This window comes from Dipodomys ordii, unplaced genomic scaffold, assembly GCF_000151885.1.
Source record: "Dipodomys ordii isolate 6190 unplaced genomic scaffold, Dord_2.0 Scaffold170, whole genome shotgun sequence".
In the NCBI taxonomy this organism is placed as follows: Eukaryota; Metazoa; Chordata; class Mammalia; order Rodentia; family Heteromyidae; genus Dipodomys; species Dipodomys ordii.
The window spans coordinates 1,977,227-1,978,720 of NW_012267386.1; the positions used below are offsets into that span (position 1 = coordinate 1,977,227).

The 1,494-nt window shown below is 57.2% G+C and overlaps 1 protein-coding gene across 1 annotated transcript in view; it reads left to right on the plus strand.

Moving 5' to 3' along the window:
- The first annotated feature begins 31 nt into the window (after positions 1 to 31).
- The window catches only part of Syt10 (synaptotagmin X), an 82,170-nt gene continuing 80,707 nt past the window's right edge, over positions 32 to 1,494 (plus strand). Inside the window, exon 1 of the mRNA XM_013033476.1 lies at positions 32 to 182. Coding sequence (XP_012888930.1) covers positions 32 to 182 — 151 coding nt within the window. The remainder of the gene's footprint in view (positions 183 to 1,494) is intronic.

Below are 1,494 nucleotides of genomic sequence, written 5' to 3' on the forward strand. Positions count from 1 at the left end.
GGGGGGGTTGGGGTAAGAAGAAGAGGCAGAGATGAGTTTCCGCAAGGAGGACGGAGTGGGCAGCCTGTGCCAGAAGGCGCTGCACATCGTCACGGAGCTGTGCTTCGCGGGCCAGGTGGAGTGGGAGAAGTGCTCGGGCATCTTCCCCCGGGACCGCGGCGGCCAGGGCGCGCCCAGCACAGGTAACGGCGGCCCCGCGGGGCGCCCGTCCAGGAGGGGAGCGGGCCGGGGCCGGGGAGGGGGGGGGTGGACACAAAACCTGCCTACCTCCTCCACCCTCCATCCTTCCTCCTGGCGCCCCTCAGCCGCTTGGGGGTCTTGGGGTACGGGGTGTTAGGGGGAGGGGTGGGTTTTGCTTCTTCTCCCACTCTGGTCGCCTTCCAGCCTCTCCACCTCCCCATCCTGTCTGGCGCTCTCTCTCTCTCTCTCTCTCTCTCTCTCTCTCTCTCTTCCACCATCCCCCCTCTCTTCTCTCTTTGTATGTCTTTCTGTCTCTCTCTGCCTCCCTCTGTCAGTGTCTCTCTCTCTCTGTATCCCCCCCACATCGGTCCTCCCCCCCCCCCCGGTCCCCCGTTTCTGTCTAGATCTCCGAGCTCTCGCTCCTATGCCTCCAGGTTCCCAAGTCTAAGCACAGGCCAGGAGCCCAGAGGCGCCGCTCCCTCCCCGGCTCGCTGTATTTGCTCCGCTCCAGGCTTACCTAAGCGTCCGGGGTCACCATCACCGGCTTGACCTTGACGGAGGGAAGGGGGTCAGCTAGCTGGGGATCTGGAATCTGCTGCACGCCGAGAACCCCGGGGGGGGGGGGATGAGTGGCTGTCCTGGCTTTGGGATAGGAGAATGAACGGATCTTCCTTTGGGGGAACTTTCAGCTACAACCTGTCGAGCTCTTGGGAGTTTACAAAGCGTGTGAACACTGCAGTTAGGTGTCTGATGGCAAAAGAGCAGGGATTATTATGTTTTTTTTTAATGTTTACTTTAAGTAATTATATAGAAGAGTCACCATTAACCAGTACAGTGCCTCTTGACCAGTGTCATCCTATGAATATCGTCACCCATCCCTCCCACCCCACCCCTTCCCTCACTTCTCTTAATCTTTAGATTATGTGTTGAATTTGTTCTCCTCATTTAACAAAGCAGTTTATGAGAGCAGGGATTCTGGATCTCATGTTGAAGACCGAGGCCAACTAGAGAGGAAGTGGATTAGAGGGTCTGAAACCCAAGCAATTCCTTCCCTGTTCCCATAACCCTTCCCTCACCCCCCCAAAAAAACCCAGGCACTCGGCCTACCCCTCCCAGCAACTTATAAGAACCTTAGGAGGGGTGGATGGGGGAAGAAGCCCCCTGTCAGAATCCTGGAGAGGAGAACTAAGGGGGTTGGGAGACAGAGACAGAGAGAGAGAAAGACAGGGACAGAGACAGATGAAGGAGGGAAGGAAGAAGGAAGGAAGGAAGGAAGGAAGGAAGGAAGGAAGGAAGGAAGGAAGGAAGGAAGGA